We start from the raw sequence: 17,820 nt of genomic DNA, 5'->3' as shown, positions 1-17,820 counted from the left end.
TCCCGGCACAGCCCCGGTAGAGGCCAGCAGGGCACGGCACAGGCCCGCACAGGCCCGGCAGAGGCCGGCACAGCCCCGCACAGGCCCGGCAGAGGCCGGCACAGGCCTGGCGGAGGCCCACACAGCCTGGCACAGGCCCAGCAGAGGCCGGCACAGGCCCGGCAGAGGCCGGCACACGCCCAGCACAGGCCCGGCAGAGGCCGGCACAGGCCCGGCAGAGGCCGGCACTGCCCGGCAGAAGCCGGCACAGGCCCAGCACAGCAGAGGCCGGCACAGCCCTGGCAGAGGCCGGCACAGGCCCGGCAGAGGCCATCACTACCCGGCAGAAGCTGGCACAGGCCCAAAACAGCAGAGGCCGGCACAGCCCTGGCAGAGGCCGGCACAGGCCCGGCAGAAGCCGGCACAGGCCCGGCACAGGCCCGGCAGAGGCCCAGCAGAGGCCGGCACAGCCCGGCACAGGCAGGCACAGCAGAGGAAGGCGCAGGCACAGCAGAAGCCGGCACAGGCCCGGCAGAGGCCGGCACAGCCCGGCACAGGCCAGGCACAGCTCCGCACAGGCCCGGCGGAGGCCCGCACAGCCTGGCACAGACCCGGCAGAGGCCGGCACAGGCCCGGCACCGGTCCGGCAGAGGCCGGCACAGCCCCGGCACAGCCCCACACAGGCCCGGCACAGGGCCGGCAGAGGCTGGCACAGCCCCGGCACAGGCCCGGCACAGCCCTGGCAGAGGCCCAGCAGAAGCCGGTACAGGCCCGGCAGAGGCCGGCACAGCCCGGCACAGGCCCGGCAGAGGCCGGCACAGCCCGGCGGAGGTCGGCACAGTCCCGCACAGGCCCGGCAGAAGCCGGCACAGCCCGGCACAGGCCCTGCACAGGCCCGGCACAGGCCCTGCACAGGCCCTGCACACACCCGGCACAGCAGAGGCCAGCACAGGCCCCGCACAGGCCGGCACAGACCCGGCACAGGCCCGGCAGAAGCCGGCACAGGCCCAGCACAGCAGAGGCCGGCACAGCCCTGGCAGAGGCCGGCACAGGCCCGGCACAGGCCCGGCAGAGGCCATCACTACCCGGCAGAAGCCGGCACAGGCCCGGCACAGCAGAGGCCGGCACAGCCCTGGCAGAGGCCGGCACAGGCCCGGCAGAAGCCGGCACAGGCCCGGCACAGGCCCGGCAGAGGCCCAGCAGAGGCCGGCACAGCCCGGCACAGGCAGGCACAGCAGAGGAAGGCGCAGGCACAGCAGAAGCCGGCACAGGCCCGGCACAGGCCCGGCAGAGGCCGGCACAGCCCGGCACAGGCCAGGCACAGCTCTGCACAGGCCCGGCGGAGGCCCGCACAGCCTGGCACAGACCCGGCAGAGGCCGGCACAGGCCCGGCACCGGTCCGGCAGAGGCCGGCACAGCCCCGGCACAGCCCCGCACAGGCCCGGCACAGGGCCGGCAGAGGCTGGCACAGCCCCGGCACAGGCCCGGCACAGGCCCGGCACAGCCCTGGCAGAGGCCCGGCAGAGGCCGGCACAGCCCGGCACAGGCCCGGCAGAGGCCGGCACAGCCCGGCGGAGGTCGGCACAGTCCCGCACAGGCCCGGCAGAAGCCGGCACAGCCCGGCACAGGCCCTGCACAGGCCCGGCACAGGCCCTGCACAGGCCCTGCACACACCCGGCACAGCAGAGGCCAGCACAGGCCCCGCACAGGCCGGCACAGACCCGGCACAGGCCCGGCAGAGGCCGGCACAGGCCCGCACACTCCCGGCACAGGCCCGGCACAGCCCCGCACAGGCCCGGCAGAGGCCGACACAGGCCCGGCACAGGCCTGGCACAGCAGAGGCCGGCACAGGCCCGGCCGAGGCCGGCACAGCCCCGCACAGGCCCGGCAGAGGCCGGCACAGGCCCAGCACAGCAGAGGCCGGCACAGCCCTGGCAGAGGCCGGCAAAGGCCCGGCAGAAGCCGGCACAGGCCCGGCACAGGCCGGCAGAGGCCCGGCACAGGCCCGGCCCAGGCCCGGCACAGGCCGGCACAGCCCCGCACAGGCCCGGCAGAGGCCGACACAGGCAGGCACAGCAGAGGAAGGCACAGGCCCGGTGGACGCCCACACAGCCTGGCACAGGCCCGGCACAGCCACGCACAGGCCCGGCCGAGGCCGGCACAGCCTGGCACAGGCCCGGCGGAGGCCGGCACAGGCTCGGCGGAGGCCGGCACAGCCCCGCACAGGCCAGGCAGAGGCCGGCATAGGCCCGGCAGAAGCCGGCACAGCCCGGCACAGGCCCGTCACACACCAGGCAGAAGCCGGCACAGGCCCGGCAGAGGCCCGGCACAGGCCCGGGAGAGGCCTGGCACAGCACCGGCACAGCCCCAGCACAGCCCGCAGAGCCAGGCACAACCCCGCACAGGCTGGCACAGCCCTCAGAGCCCGGCATAGCCCCGCACAGACACGGCACACACACACACAGCCCCGCAGACAGACACTGTAGATTGAGAGTCCTCAGTGGTTGATAGCTTTTAATGGCTAACTGAAAAGATGGTAACACATTGCAAGCTTACCACCAGCGTTCGATCTGGGCGCCGGGGAGTGACGTCAGCAGCATGATCACATGACCTGATCACGCTGCTGACGTCACTCTGACCCGGCGGTCAGAGCTTCAATTGTACGGGAACGTAGCCTAAGAGCTGCCGAGGGCACCAAGCCGCAGTGTTTCATCAGTGATTTTCAGATGGCTAAATGACAAAGCTTCTCATACCCATCGAATTGTTAATTATGGACCGCGCACTGACGTTCCCCTTGAGCTCTCCGCATTTTTCACAGACCGTGGTACCGGTAAAAAAAAAAAAAAGAAAAAAAAAAATCAATAAAAAGAATGGACATGTCTTCATACGCTTTGCGCAAACACACCGCAATAAAAAAAACCCAAAAAAGATGGATATGTGAACAGCCGCTGACATCTACAGTACAGTCAGGGCCGGTTTTAGGCATAGTTTAAAATGGGGCCCCAAATGCTAGCATATTGCATATCACACAGAAGCATTTAGATTGTATTTACATGCGCTGAGTTCAGGCCGCTAAATGAGTGTGTTCGACAATATTGAAATCGTTCAATTGTTTCCCGGCCTCTTTCCACCATCTGAGAAAGAATGATGGGGACAGAACGATCACTAATGGATCACTAACAGATCACCATACAGTATCATGTTATCAGCAGCATATCAACAGTTTACTCCCCATAGTCCTCCATATAATATAATGTGCCCCATAGTCCTCCATATAGTATAATACACTCCTCAATCCTCCATATAGTATAATACACTGCCCATAGTCCTCCATATAGTATAATACACTCCCCATCCATCCATGTAGTACAATTCACTTCCCATAGTATAATGCACCCCATAGTTCTTCATTTAATATAATGTATTCCCCATAGTCCTCGATACAGTATAATGCAGCCCACATATAGTATAATGCAGCCACCCCATAGAGCATAATGCAGCCCCGCCATACAATATAAGGTAACCCCCCATAGAATATAATGCAGCCCCCCTCTTATAGTATAATGCAGCCACCCCTTGGAGCATAATGCAGCCACCCCACAGAATATAATGTAACCCCCCATAGAATATAATGCAGCCCCAAATAGAATATAATACAGCCCACATCCCCATAGAATAAAATGTAGCCCCCCCCCCATATTATGTAACACAGCCTCCCTCATAGAATATAATGTATAATGTACCACCCCATGGTATATAGCACAGCCACAAAGTATATAACACAGCCACATAGTATATCACAGCCCACATAGTATATAACAAAGCCCCACACAGTATATAGCACAGTCCATATTGTATACAGCACAGCCCCTCATGGTATACAGCAGAGTCCCACATAGTATATAGCACAGCACCACATGGTATATAGCACAGCACCACATGGCATAAAGCACCACATGGTATATAGCATAGCACCACATGGTATATAGCATAGCACCACATGGTGGTATATAGCACAGCACCACATGGTGGTATATAGCACAGCCCGCATCTCTCCTCCCCCCCCCAGAGAATGGCCCCACAGTCCAGTACTCACTGTTACATTAAAAAAACAAAAAACACACTCCTCACTCCCGCACTGCTCCAGGCTCCTGTCTCAGCCTGCACTGCATAGTGAGTGCGCGATGACATCATCGCGCACCCGCAGTGTCAGAGGCAGAGCGGGTAATGATGGGAGAGGAAGCGTCAGCTGACGCTCTCTCCTCCACCATTGCTTTGAACTGTATCGGCGTCTATGACGCTGGTATACTTCAATACGGCGGCGGGGGTAGACGTTGCTGGGGGCAGGCGGGCCCCCCTGCCCCCATAGCGGCTGTGTGATGTGCCGCTATTTGGGGGCCCTAGGCAGCTGCTTGGGCTGCCTGCCCCTAACGCCGTCCCTGTCTGCAGCGCAGCTATAGACAGATCCAGTTGCCACCAGCTAAAAAGTAAAGCCGGAGTCACACTAGAGAGAAATACGGACGAGTGGTATGCGGAAAAAAAACAAAAAAACCCCCAAAAAAACAAACAAACAAAAAAATCGCAGAGCACTCAGACCAATGTTAATCTATGGGGCAGCTCCCATGAGCCGATTTTTTCTCACCCGTATTATACATGCGGAGGAAATCACAGCATGCTACTATTTGCACCGTTTAATGGCTGAGACTCACGAACGCAAGCCTATGGATGCGAGAAAAAAATGGATTACACACGGACCAGATGTGTGACTTGCGAGAAATACGCACCGGTGTCTTTTAGAAAAGCCGGCAATTCAGTGCGCGATACAGTAAACTCACACTGACAGGTTACAATAGAATACATGTATACACATAGTAGAGGTATGTATATATTTTTATTATATTAATTATATAATTCCACATGTGTTATTTCATAGTTTTGATGCCTTCAGAGTGAATCTACCCCCCACACAGCAGATAGTGATCTGCAGAGTCTGTTAATGTCAGATGGCCAGCAGGTGTAACCAATGGGGCCTCAGTGTGGAGGAGACAGCGAGGAGCCAGGAAGGGGCTCAGGGTGAGTCTCTTTTTTTTTTATTATTGCAAGGTTGCGACAAACTCTTCACCCAACTCCCACAACTTTTCCGCTTGTTATCCCCACGGAGGAGGGACCAGTGCTGCAGACAGCCAGTAAGGAGCAAGGATCACCCAGCTCCCCTCAGGATTGGTCAGGCGTGGAGTGCAGGACTCTATATAATCCCCTGCGCCGGAGCTGCCGAGCACCAGAGACGCGAGAGAGCAGAGGAGCGAGAGCATGGCGCAGAAGAGCGCAGCCGGGACAGCCTGCGAGGTGAGCGGCGGCGCTGCGGACGGGCCTCTGCTTTCTTCTGGGCTGCGAAGTGCGCTGGGATCCTGAGCCCTCTTTTGCTGGGAGTTGTAGTCCCCGCCATAGACCTGGTTTATGCACCTGCATGTTGGGGGTTTCTCTGCTAATCTCTCGGTCTAGGTGGCAGCAGGGTCAAAAGCCCAACCTGCTGAGGCCGGGCCCCCCTGTGTCCCTGTCGCCTTGTGTCTGGGGGGCTGCACAGGATGTGTCCCCCTCCTGACCTGTAAACAGCCATACAATGTAACAGGCAGGTGGAAGTGTCTTGCTGCCAGGTGCAGTGATCTGGGGGCTGCTGGTGCCCACCTCTTGGTGAGGGGTGGGAAGCCGGGGTCCCAGGTCGTGTAGCTGAAGACTTTCTGCACGTGATGTGCTGTATTATGGAATGAGCTGGAACCTTCTCTGCCGTTCTGCTTATGGGTCGTTTTGGTGGAGTTCATCTATTTGCTTATTTGTTTTATTACAGAAATTTGTTTGTAATCCAGACCTAATGTTTACTTCTAGGGAACCTGTCGGCAGGATTGTGCTCAGTAACCTACAGGCAGTGTCAGGTCGGCGCCGTTAGGCTATGTGCACACACTGCAGATTCACCTGCAGGTTTTTTCCCGCGGAACAGCAGGTAAAGTGACCTGTGGTTTTGTCCTGCGATTTCACTCCTCTGCTATGTTAAAGGTGTGAAACCGCAGCAGAATCCGCAGAAATAATTGACATGCTGCGGGGAAAAAAGTGCGGAAAAAGTCGCAGCGTGAGCACAGCGGTTTTGAAAACCCATAGGCTAACATGGTGAAGTACCATGTCTGCAGTTACCATGTCTGCGGAACTGCTGCGGTTCTGCAGGGCAAAAACCGCAGCGTGTGCACATGGCCTTATACTGATTACAACGACACCTGGTGACAAAATCTGTCTTGTGGTTGTTGTTTAATCCTTACTTTCAGTCTTGAGTTAATGATATGCTCGTGCTCTGGGGCGGTCTGTGGGGGTCTTCATGTGGCTCTCTGATTAGCCTGCTGACAGGTCACTGCTCCTTCATGTTTAAAAAGAAAACAAATAAAAATCCCCTTCAGGTGGTGCCTGTGCTGCGCCATGACTGCATCCATATTGTGCATTTAATACAATCTTTATGATGGTATCCATAAATTCCAACCCCCCCCCCCCCCCCCCCCCCCCAAAGGGAAAAAAAAAATTTTTTTTGAAAATGGCACGGACTGTGCAGTAGCGTCTATTGAATTGCTGATGGCTGCTACTGCACACGCAGGCGTGGCCGGCACCATCTTAACCTTCAAAAGGAGCAGAAAAACAGCAGCACCATATACCTGCCCAGGCCTCCAAACAAATGCACCACCAGGATGCAGTGGACGCATGTAGTTAAGATGGCGGCAACACCAGTGCAAAAAATACCGATGAGACATCCACTCGCATCCTAGCAATCCATGGAGGCGGCCGCTGCCTGGTATATTAATGCACAATGAAGACTTGTATGGGGCCCTGATCACGTACAGGTGATGCACACCATCCAGGTAAACAGCCTATTAGTGATGCCCATGGATGCTACTGCGCGTCTGTGGCCGGCACCATCGTAGTGGAGTTTAGATGCCATAAAAAAAATTACATGCACAATATGAATGCGATCATGGTGCAGGTGCCCACAGAAAGGTTTGTTTTTTTTTTTTTTTTTTTTTTTTTAATGTATATTCATTATGCAAATGTGGGGGCAGGTTACCGAGGCATCAGCGACCTGTCAGGAGCCATACAGATGAATATGTAAGCGGAGCACCGTGTGAAGACACCCCCCCCCCCCCCCCCCCGGCTGCCCCTCCAAAGTGTGTGTGTGTCTGTGTGTGTGTGTCTGTGTGTGTCTGTGTGTGTCTGTGTGTGTCTGTGTGTGTCTGTGTGTGTCTGTGTGTGTCTGTGTGTGTCTGTGTCTGTGTGTGTCTGTGTGTGTGTCTGTGTGTGTGTCTGTGTGTGTGTCTGTGTGTGTGTGTCTGTGTGTGTGTGTGTCTGTGTGTGTGTGTCTGTGTGTGTGTGTCTGTGTGTGTGTGTCTGTGTGTGTGTGTCTGTGTGTGTGTGTCTGTGTGTGTGTCTGTGTGTGTGTCTGTGTGTGTGTCTGTGTGTGTGTGTCTGTGTGTGTGTGTGTGTGTGTGTGTGTCTGTCTGTGTGTGTGTGTGTCTGTGTGTGTGTGTCTGTCTGTGTGTGTGTCTGTCTGTGTGTGTGTGTCTGTCTGTCTGTGTGTGTCTGTCTGTGTCTGTGTGTGTGTGTCTGTCTGTGTGTGTGTGTCTGTCTGTGTGTGTGTGTCTGTCTGTGTGTGTGTGTCTGTCTGTGTGTGTGTGTCTGTCTGTGTGTGTGTGTCTGTCTGTGTGTGTGTGTCTGTCTGTGTGTGTGTGTCTGTCTGTCTGTGTGTGTCTGTGTCGCTCCTGACTTCTGAAGACCTCCTGGAGCTTGGGTGAGACACGAGTGTAGCGCTGGCACTCTGTATTGTTGCTGCTTTTGTGAAAGACTGTCTTGGGGCAGAAGCCGTAAGTGACACCATGGCCCTCAAACAAGTTCTCATCAGGAGGTGGCTGTCACTCCTCACAGCTTCTGTCTCTGCTGTTATGGATGATTATTAGACCTCCGTGCTGGTGTTACTTGCTGCTCTTCTCTGCCCCTAAAACCTCTGGTTTCACAGAAGTGATAGAAGCAGATTGCTGGTGCTGCACTCTCCTTTCCCATAGCGTTCCATCACCCAGGATCTTGGATGCCTTCAGAGGGGGCATTGATGCAAGAAACTAGTAATTAAGTAGTATGCTGCCCCCTGATGTCCAGTTCCAGGAGGAGTAATGAAAGTTGTGGTGAGTGCAGGCCTGGCCTCCTGTGAGCTGTCACATTTGAGACTACTCCCAAGCATCACAGGAGGTACAGTAAAAATTAAAGCTGAGGTAGATGGGTGTTGTGTAATAAAGCAAATTACAAATGTGGTTGGGGGTGTAAGGGTACCGTTACACATAGCGATGCACCAGCGATCCTGACAACGATATGGATCGCTGGTGCGTCGCTTGTGAGCTTCCACACAGGCAGATCTCACCAGCAACATAGCAGGGGCCGGGGGTCGCTACTTACCCGTCAGATGCGGCGACCTTGACGTCCTCCCGTCCGCGTCGGCGCCACAGGAAGCCCAGCAGGAAGCGCCTGACGAGAAATGATCCAGGAGCTTCTCGCGCGATCAACGATGAGCAGCGGGGGGAGACGGTCGGAGGCAAGTATCACACATGGCAATATCGCTAGCAGTATCGCAGTGTGTAACGGGGGCTTAAGGATAGCTAGAAGTCACACTTGGGTGCTCGCATACGCATTAGAACAATGTCAACTGGCTGAATTTGCTGACTATCAATGAGTTTGTCTCACACGTCAACCGGCAGCTTCCTCTTGGCAAATGCAAGAGCTTGGCTGAATAATTGGTTGAAGCACCGTTCGGCTAACTGCCATGTAACATCTATAGTAAGCATTAGGCACTGTTCCCACAATCTAATTAACCCCTTTACCCCCAAGGGTGACTTGCATGTTAATGACCAGGCCAATTTTTACAATTCTGACCACTGTCCCTTTATGAGGTAATAACTCTGGAACACCTCCATGGATCCTGGTGATTCTAACACTTTCTCAGACATATTGTACTTCATGTTAGTGGTAACATTTCTTTGATATGACTCACGTTTGTTTGTGAAATAGGTATTTTGGCAAACTCTGAAAATCTCACAATTTTCCCACTGTGAATTTTCATGCCCTTAAATCAGAGATATGACACACAAACTTAATAAGTAACATTTCCCACATGTCTACTTCACATCAGCACAAATTTAGAACCAAATTTTTTTTTGTTAGGAAGTTATAAGGGATAAAAGTTGACCAGCAATTTTTGTTTGTTTTTTTTGAGACCACATCACATTTGAAATCACTTTGAGGGGTCTATATCCTAGTAAATAGCCAAAAGTGACACCATTCTAAACAGCACCCCTCCTTCAGGTGCTTCACAGGAATTTTTGGACTGTGTGTATGTGTGTGTATATATCTATATATCATCACAAACTTAATTCAGAGCCAATTTTTTTTTTTTTACTTTACCAAGGGTAAGTTGTTGTGTGATTTGTCCTGAGTATGCTGATACCCTATATGTGGGGTAAACCACTATTTGGGCGCATGGCAGGTACTACTTATTGTAAGTAGTTTTGAGAGCTATAATTTTTTCATGTTTTGGACCACAGTCATGTGAGGTCCTATTTTTTTTTTTTTTTTTTTTTTTTTTTTTGCAGGACAGGATGATGTTTTTATTGGTACCATCTTTGGGCACATGACTTTTTTTTTTCTTTTTTTGATCTTTTAGGGTGGTTTCACATTAGCGTTTCAGGGCACAGCGACGGTGGCTGCTGCTAAGCCCTGCCCCTGCCACGCCTCCTCCAGTAGCTCCACCTACAGGCACACGCTGCATGCGTCCCCTATCTTTATCACTGGGGACGCAGGCTGTTCACAGTATGCGTTTGGCAGCGCATGCATCCTTTTGACAGTGCGCCGAGCGCAAATTGCAACAGGTTGCATTTGACGCACCGTCAAAATAACGCATGTGCCGCCAAAAGCTTACTGCACACAGCCTGCGTCCCCAGTGATAAAGATTGGGGACGCATGCAGCATCATGCGCCCATAGGCGGAGCTACCGGAGGAGGCACGGCAGGGGGCAGGGCTTAGCGGTGGCCTTAGCTGCGCCCTGAAACGCTAATGTGAAACCAGCACTTCATGAATTTCTTTTGGGGGGAAGGGGGGTGCATTTACGCCATTCTGCGTGTGGTAAAATTGATAAAGCAGTTTTAATTTTCGGGTCCGTACGATTACAGCGATTCCTTATTAATATAATTTTATTTTTTGGCGCTTTTTATACAAACTATTTTATCTATAACTATTTTTGCATCGCCTTATTCTGAAAGCTATAACTTTTATTTTTTTAGCTGACGCTGTATGGCAGATTTTTTTTTTTTTTTTTTTGCGGGACAAGCTGTCGTTTTCAGCGGTACCATGTTAGATTATATCAGCCTCTTTGATTGCGTTATTCCACTTTCTCGTCGGCGGTTTTTTTTTTTTTTTTTGCTTTTATGGTGGTCACTGAAGGGGTTAACTAGTGGGACAGTTTTATAGGTTGGGTTGCGGCGATACCAAATGTGTATACTATTATTTAGATTTTTTTATTCTATTTATTTATAGAATACTTTATTTTTAAATTCTTACAATTTAAGTTTTTGTTTTTAGCTTCATTCTTACTTTTACACTTTGTCCCACTATGGGACAATCATTTTGTGCAGGCTGATCGCTTAGGCTGGTTTCACATTAGCATCTGTGTTCGCAGCGTATGATCCGCATAGATCTGCATGCATCATGTGTACATATATTTAACATGTATGCAAGGACATGTGTTTGCATTAGTGTGCGGCAGTGTCCGGCAAACTCAACATGTTGCATTTTTTGAGGCGTCAAAAATCTGTCAAATATGCAGATGAGTGCGTCAAAAACCCATTACTGTCTATGGGAACGCATTGGTATGCAAGGACATGCGTGTGCTTCAAAATGTGAATAGAAATCCCATGACACACCCATTTTTGTCTGGTGTCCTAGCAAACACATGCGCATAAACACAAATGCATGCAGAAACACATACATGTTTTTCCGCCATGCATAAGATGATGCAGACAAAAAAATGCTGCGGGTTTGCATGCAGGTGACACGCTGCAGACTCAAACTCTAATGTGAACCTAGCCTTATATGGCATGCAGATGAAGCGGCATCCGCATGCTATAGAAGCTGTCAGCGCTGCACTTTTTGCACACTGACCTGAGACTTCCTGATCATGCACTGTGCATGAAGGGGAAGTTTATCAGCTCTGGTAACCTGGATGCCGTCTTGACATCATTGGGTTACCATAGCAGTGATCGGGACCCTGCATCACACTGCAGGGTCTATGAACCAAAGGCAGTGGGGCTGACGGCATTAGAATGCTGTGATCTTGTTTGATTGCAGTGTTATGTACCAGGAACATTCTGTGACTGCTCCTGCCACTTAGTGCCGGGTGTCAGCTGTGACAATCAGCTGACACCTGGATCATCTGCCCCCCCGCCCCCCATGAGTGCGGCCAATCGCCATGACGTACTATCCCGTCCATGGTCTAATTGTGCTGGGGGAGTGGGCCCGGCGCAGCGCGGCTGCATGGTGCCAGGGAGCGCTGTGTAAGGGAATGCCCAGGCGTCCCATGTGACTTCTGCTTACGCCTGGGGGCACTTCCGGGTTGGCGGCGCCACTGCGCAGGTGCGAGGATCCCAAGATGGCGGCACCGGTAAACGCTGGACCACCGGCCAATAGCGGCGCCAGCTGGGGAGAGGGGCCCAATTAAGGGGTGGGCGCGACATGTCTGCTGTCTGGAGGAGGGGTATATAGGCAGGGCCCTAGATGGGTTCCATGCTTTGGCCACATTATTGCATGCAGTAATGGAGAGCGATCAAGAGCGGCAGCAGCAAATGGAGCAGCAACGACAATCACTGCTGCCCCTAGAGGACCTTCAGCAGGACAAGCAAAAGAAAAAGGAGTCCCGTGACAGTAAGGAACATGTGGGACGAAGTGACCAATGCAGTCATTAAAAGCTCCTCTAAACAGACAGGAGCATCGACTGAGAAAGATCCCCCTCATTCTCTGGTACTTATTTGCGGCACTGCTAAGTGATCTACGAGAATGTTCACTCAGTGACGGGTCCTCCCTCTGTTTTATTTTTAGGGAAAGAAATCCACGAGTAAAACAAAACGCAGGGAATGCGCACTTTGTGCATGCCCGTTACCGGACTCATGCCCCAAAAGGTTGTGTGCCCCTCCCCCCCCCCCCCCCCCTGTATCCAGCAGACAGTGGCAGAAGAATTGCCTGTAGTAGCTGCAAGCTTAAAGGACATAGTCAGGGCAGAGTTGAGGGAAACCCTGAAATCCCTGTCCCAACCAGAAAGCTTAAGGGGTGGGGACCCTGTGGAGTCAGATTCCTTGGTAGAACTGAACAATGGAAGTAGAGGAGCCTAAACCTCAGCTATCCATGCAGGATGTCACGTTCGGTGGGCTGGAGCAGAGGAAGCTAAGGGTCTTCCCCCTTGAATGAAAAGATTCAATATCTAACCTGTAGAGAGTGGAAGAAACCAGATAAGAGGTTTGCTACCACCAGCCCTCAAACGTAGATACCCCTACGATGATCCGACGGTGAACACTTGGGACAAGGCCCCTAAATTGGATGCGGCAATCGCGAAGGCATCAAAGATCCTCACTACCTTTTGAGGACATTGGGTCCCTTAAAGATCCTTTAGATAGGAAGACGGATGCCTTCCTTTAAAGTACCTGGGAGATGGCAGCTGGTTCTTTAAGACCAGCAGTAGCCGCAACATGTATGGCCAGGTCCATGATGATCTGGTTGAACCAGTTAGTCGCAGTTGAAACAAGGAACATCTAGACAGACAATTCTTGGCCCTACCAGTAATCCAGGAGGCTGCAGCCTTCCTAGCGGACGCCTCTGCTGATGCGGTAAGAATGGCTGCCAGAGCAGCAGGACTCTCTAATGCGGCTCGTAGAGCCCTGTGGCTAAAGTGCTGGCAGGGAGACATTCAATCCAGAGTAAAACTCTGTACTATCCCATGTGAGGGGGAATATTTGTTTGGCGCAGTCCTGGATGAGCTGCTTGAGAAAGCCGGGGATGATGATAAAAAGTTCTGCAATCTGTGGTCCGCATCCTACCAATGCCCATTCAGTAGAAGGAGATTCGGTCAGGGGAGAAGGCGCAATCCTTCACCTAATAGAGACCGTCCCAGATGGGAGGATAGGAGAAGAGGTACAGGCTTCATGTTCAGGCGTTCGTCAAGAGGGAGAAAGAAACCGAGCCAATGACTAACAATTCCCGGGGGGGGGGGGGGGGGGGGTAGACTGTCAGCCTTCTTCCCAGCATGGTTGCAGATCACCAATAGTGACTGGGTGTGGAACGTAATATCCACCAGGCTCAGGTTGGAGTTCAGTTATGTTCCATGGGATACCTTTAAACCAACTCCCTTAAGATCTTCACCCCTTGAACAAGCTGCTTTAGAAGCAGAAGTCTTGAGCCTGTGCCTGAAAAATGTCCTGGTATAGGTTCTGGAATCGGAGAGAGGTAGAGGATTCTACTCTCCCTTGTTCCTAATCCAAAAGCGGATAAAAGATTTAGAACCTATTAATCTACGTTCCCTCAATGCATTTTGGTTAATCACACCTTTAAGGTGGAATCCATTGGGCAACTAATAGATCCTCCATGACTCTCAGGCAAGCCATGTCTGTTAGTCTCTAACTGCATGTATCCCAGCAGTCAGGTGGGCACAATTTCACACTAGATCCCTTCAGAGACGTTCTAGTTAGTAGCAGGGCCTTAGAGGGGTCTCTACAGGGTCAGGCATTTTTAAGCCCTTTGACTCTTACATCTTAGATGGTGGCTTGATGACAATAACTTATCCTCAGGGGTGCCCTGGCTGATGCAGATAAACCGCATAATAACCACAGATGCCCCTTGGGTTGGGGGACCCATATGGGGGACATAGTGGTACAGGGACACTGGGACTCCGATACTGAAACCTCATCTAAACAGAGGGAACTGTTGGTGATTGAGTTGGCAGTTAAAAAACTCATTATGTACCTACAAGGTCATCACGGGAGGATCCTCTCTGACAACCAGGTAGCAGTAGCCTGTCAACCACCAAGGGGAACACGATCCAAGACCCTGATGCAGATAACGGAACGTCTTTCAGATAGCTGAGGAAAATTTTCGATCTTTAACTGCGCTCCACATCAGGGGGAAAGACAACATGAAGGCAGACTTTCTAAGCCGCAGGGCCCTAAGGCAAGGAGTATGGGCTTTAAACACTGACATTTACAACCTGATTGTCTGCAAATGGGGTCAGCTGGAGGTAGATGTCTTTGCCACCAAAGAAAACAAAGGAAAAAACATTCTGCTCTGAACCCCAGGGAAAATCCACTGGCAGTGGACGCCTTCCTAATAAAATGGGACTTCTCTCTGGCATACGCCTTTCCACCATTAAGCCTCTTAACTCTGGTAGTAAGAAGGGTCATATTAATTGCCCCCTTCTGGCCCAGAAGGACCTGGTTCGCATGGTTGAGGACCATGTCAGTATGTGATCCCTGGGTACTGCCAAATATTCCGGATCTTCTCTACCAGGGGCCAGTCAACCTTCTGCAAGTAACGGGACTCCATTTAACGGCGTGGTGTTTGAGAGGGCACTATTGAAGAATAGAGGTTTCTCCAAAAATTTAATTGATACCCTCCTGAAAAGCAGAAAACAAACTACCACAAATCTATGCCAGAACCTGGAGGCGATTCCTGTCCACCTCTGAGTTTAATGTCAGGGATGGAGTACCCACAAAACAGATTCTGGAATTCCTCCAGAGGGGTCTTGAATTGGGTCTTTCCACCAGTACATTAAAAGTACAGGTTTCAGCCTTGGGGGGGCCCTATTTACATGTGACATTGCCAGCAACTATTGGGTGGCCAGATTCATCAAAGCGGCTACTAGATCTAGACCCATACACAAGGACAGATGTATACCATGGGACTTAAATTTTGTCCTTACAGCCATGACAGAAAAGCCATTCGAACCTCTATATTCGGCCTCGCTACAGGTTATATCCCTTAAGACAGCCTTTTTGGTAGCGATAACATCTGCACGTAGGATAAGTGATATTCAGGCACTTTCCAGGTTGCCCCTTATACAGAGTTCTTACAGGATAGAGTAATCCTAGAGCTGAACCCAGCATACCTTCCCAAGGTAGCATCACACTTTCACAGGACATGAGTTCTCCCTTCCTTCCTCCCTAATCCTACCAACCCCTTCATGAATTAGATGTTAAAAGATGCCTACTAAAATATAGATCAGCCACTGATCCTTGGAGGAAAGAACACAATATTTTTATCCTTCCAAGGTCCTGAGAAAGGGTGTAGAGTATCAAAACGCATTAGCAAAGTGGATTAGGGAGGCTCTCTTGCCTACACAACAGGTGGCGGTCCGGCTCCACATAATTTGAGGGCGCATTCCACTTGTGCCATGGCGTCATCTTGAGCAGAGATCTGGAGTGTCAATTTACCAGATATGTAAGGTGGCCACATGGTCATCTCCTTCCACCTTTTTTAACCACTATCTGTTAGATATGGGTGCCGCCTCGGATCTCACCTTCGGGCTAAGGGTGCTGCAGGCTGTAGTCCTCCCTAAATTAGTTTACATCTCTGTAATTCTCTCTCGTGGTGCGGTCATGGGAGTCCAAATAAAGTATTAAGTTACGTAACAGTATTTTTCAGAAGCCCATGACAGCACCCTTAGTTCCCTCCCTTGTTCACATATAGGGGTGTACTCTTTTTAGAAGATTGTGTCACGGATTTACCTTATGTGGGAGATGGGGGGTGTGTGTGTAAAAGATAGATAGAGAGATATATATTCATATATATGCTGTACCACTAACCATGGTAGCCTCTCAAGCTCTGTAATCCAACTGATGAGTGGGAGAGGTGCTGCCCTTCTGTATCTGTAGGTTTCCTGTTCCTGAAGGGCGGATCCCCTCTCTCGTGGTGCTGTCATGGGCTTCCGAAAAATACCGTTACAGTACGTAACTTAATACTTTTCTGCAATGCGTCTTTTTTGCAGAAAAAAACATCATGGGCACAAATTGCGGATTTCATTCTAATAGGATGCTTAATGTATGCGTTCTTGCAGTGGAAAAATGCAGCAAAAAAATGAAATCCTGAACGTGTGCACCCAGCCTAACTGACATGGAGGATCCCAGACAGTGGCTTGGAGCAAAACCAGGGGCATGTGAGTAAGCTTACAAAAGCAAACCCACCTTTAGCCCTTACCCTATACTTATAAACACATGGCATATACTGTGTATTGTGAGGGGGGGGGGAATAAAAAAAATCTGTGGTGTCAAGCTACCAGAATCCTGGCAAAAAACACCTATGTGAGCCTTCCACTTCAAGGATCATCTGTGAGGAACAGACTTCTTTGATGTCAGACATGAGGACCATGATGAGAGAGGAGGTCCAGGCATCCATCTCAGGAAAAATGTATCCTCAGACCTCACAATCAGAATCCCAGAGAGGGTCTCGTAAAAGACCATGTGAAACATAAGTGTCTTCTGAAGACAAGATGTCGGCTGAATCTCAAGAGGAAGGGAAAGCTGTTACTGACCCTCCAGAAGGAGGTATCATTTTTTTGTTTCCTTCTGAGGGCACTGACAAACTCCTCTGAGCGGTTTGTGATGCCAGGCAGGTGCATGTTCTGGAATCCTTAGTGAGGGACTATGGGTAAGAGTGATTTATTTGTCACTGTTGATTCTTTTTTTATGGTATCTATTACTGATGTGTGTACAGCTAGTAGGGATCTGCTGGGAGATCCTGTGTATGATATGGCTAATCGTTAAAGCCATTATTTATAGTTTACATTGAGGCACTTGTGCTTTAGGCTGCATACTACTATATATGAAAGAAATACTACTTTAAACCACCTTCCCACCTTTTGATGATTTTTCTAAGGCCCAGTTTACATATTTGTTTGCCCCCTCCCTGATTTGAACCTTGTTTTTTGTTATGTATATATGAATTGTGTATAATATATTGTCTAATTGAATAAAATACTGACTTTTTTTATCAATTGGATTTACTCAGTTTTTCTGTATCATGCCTGAGCAAGTGTACCATTTGGGATATTCCCTTGGTCCTTATATAATTTAATTCAATTGAGGATCACCTGTTATACATAATGTATTCTGTTCTAATTTGCATACATCGGGTTATAAGGTGTTTGGGCCTATTCTTGATAATCTAGAATAGGCATCAGACAAAAAGGGGTTCCCTGAGGCTGAGAGGCCAAAGTACCAGCCCTTTCGTAGTCAACCCCCCCCCCCCCACCATAGCCAGAAGGCAGGCTATAAGGGAGGGGCAGATGGAGTTACCCCCCAAATTCAGACAGGAAATGATGCCATGAGAGTAGGGGGATGGCTAGGTCAGTTCCTAGGTGGCTGGCAGGAGATTCTCAAAACCATGGATCTTGGAGTTACTCAGGGCTTCAATTTGGAGTTCTCCCATCTACCCCAGAGAGGTTCGTAATGACACTCTCCTTTTCACTCAGCCACCTCCCTATGTGGACAGACATTCAGGATTTCCTTAAGATCAGGGCAATAGTTCCAGTTCCCAAGCAAGAGAGATGCAGGGGCCATTATTTCAGCTTCTTCTCAATAAAGAAACCCTCAGAGCAGGACCATAATAAACCTCAGACCCTTAAACAGATGGATCAGATGCAAGAAATTCAAGATGGAATCCATCAAGTCTACAGTTCCTCCTATAGACAGTGATGTGTACCATAGATTTAAAAAACAAAACAAATACTGCCATGTG

At 51.0% G+C, this 17,820-nt stretch overlaps 1 protein-coding gene across 2 annotated transcripts in view; it reads left to right on the top strand.

Moving 5' to 3' along the window:
- Positions 1-5,168: 5,168 nt before the first annotated feature.
- Positions 5,169-17,820, top strand: part of DND1 (DND microRNA-mediated repression inhibitor 1) — a 33,103-nt gene continuing 20,451 nt past the window's right edge. Inside the window, exons 1-2 of one of the 2 annotated variants that reach the window (XM_073582947.1) lie at positions 5,280-5,325; positions 16,142-16,240. Coding sequence is in view for 1 of the 2 variants with exons in the window: in XM_073582946.1 (XP_073439047.1) it covers positions 5,290-5,325 (36 nt within the window). In the remaining variant the exon portion in view is untranslated. Of the gene's footprint in view, positions 5,326-16,141; positions 16,241-17,820 lie in introns of both variants that reach the window. The other variant, XM_073582946.1, reaches the window with a different exon arrangement.

This window comes from Dendrobates tinctorius, unplaced genomic scaffold (genome assembly GCF_039654945.1).
Source record: "Dendrobates tinctorius isolate UK_male_01 unplaced genomic scaffold, ASM3965494v1 ptg000075l, whole genome shotgun sequence".
Taxonomy (NCBI): domain Eukaryota; kingdom Metazoa; phylum Chordata; class Amphibia; order Anura; family Dendrobatidae; genus Dendrobates; species Dendrobates tinctorius.
Note: the sequence above shows the minus strand (reverse complement) of the source record. Positions and strands in the feature narration are given on the sequence as shown.